Genomic DNA, 1320 nt, shown 5'->3' with positions numbered 1-1320 from the left:
CGCAGTAGGCCTGGGTAGGAGTGTAGAACAAGTCCCACACTCCCCCCATTGTTCATTAATTACTTGCAGGGAGTCCGACTACAAGTTTATTGTCAAAATCCTTCCTTAGTATTATCAATTCACGTAACATTTAACACGTAATCATTTAATGTTCTTTCTTAGATACATTGCTTAATTTTTAGTTCTTGTAACATCCTTGCTACACAATAACTCAAAGGATTAACATCCTCACACTTTGTTGTTTCTTAGTCTTCCAAGAAACCAGATTAGAACCAATAAAGACTGCATAGGAGCTAAGAGATCGACTAGTAAACTGACAAGAGCTCCAATCAGCATCACTGTAAGCAGTGATTTTAAAATCTGAAGAAGCAGAATACCATAAACTAGTGTCTAAGGTACCTTTCAGATATTTGATAACATGTAGGGCAGCCTTTAAATGAGGAACTCTTGGTGAATGCATAAATTGGCTTAGGTGCTGCACTGAGTAAGACAAGTCTGGTCTAGTGATACCCAAGTATAAAAGTCTGCCAACAAGTCTTCTATACACATCAGGAGTATCAAGTATATCTCCAACTTCAAGAGATAATTTTAAACTAGTAGACAAAGGAGCAGGGGCAACAAAACATTCTTCCATACCAGTATCAACCAGAATATCCTTGATGTATTTTCTTTGAGAAAGGAAAATCCCATTTGCATTTCTATGAAAACTATCCCAAGAAAATAAGTTCATTCCCCAAGGTCCTTTATAGTGAATGCCTTGTCTAAAGCAAGCTTGACATCTGCAATTTGAGACTTAGAATTACCAGTGACCAGAATATCATCCACATAGACTAAAATGACCAAGAACTCTCCATCTTTTGTTCTGGTATACAAAGAATAGTCTTGAGTAGATTGTTTAAACTTCAAAGTATGTAAGAAAGCACAAAGTTCTTCATTCCATTGACAAGAGGCTTGTTTAAGGCCATATAAAGACCTTTTAAGTCTGCAAACTTCACCTGGCTTAGCCTTAGTATACCCAGAAGGTGGGATCATATAAACCTCTTCATCAATGAAACCATGTAAAAAACGCATTGTTAACGTCTAGTTGACATAAATGCCAACCCCTTACAGCAGCAAGAGCTATCACAATTCTCACAGTGACTAATTTAGCAACTGGAGAAAAAGTTTGAGTAAAGTCTTGTCCCTCAATCTGTTGGTATCCAATAGCCACCAACCTAGCTTTATGCCTTTCTATAGAGCCATCAGGATTTAATTTGGTTTTGTAAACCCATTTAGAGCCTATAGCCTTTTTATCTTTAGGCAAACAAGTAAGCTCCCAAG

General features: G+C 37.2%; 1 protein-coding gene across 1 annotated transcript; it reads right to left on the bottom strand.

Moving 5' to 3' along the window:
- Positions 1–211: 211 nt before the first annotated feature.
- Positions 212–730, bottom strand: LOC109135605 (uncharacterized mitochondrial protein AtMg00810-like). The gene has a single exon (XM_019250879.1). The coding sequence runs from the start codon at positions 728–730 to the stop codon at positions 212–214; it is 519 nt and encodes a 172-aa protein (XP_019106424.1).
- Between the last annotated feature and the right edge of the window lie 590 nt (positions 731–1320).

This window comes from Beta vulgaris, chromosome 1 (genome assembly GCF_026745355.1).
Source record: "Beta vulgaris subsp. vulgaris cultivar EL10 chromosome 1, EL10.2, whole genome shotgun sequence".
Taxonomy (NCBI): Eukaryota; Viridiplantae; Streptophyta; class Magnoliopsida; order Caryophyllales; family Amaranthaceae; genus Beta; species Beta vulgaris.
Note: the sequence above shows the minus strand (reverse complement) of the source record. Positions and strands in the feature narration are given on the sequence as shown.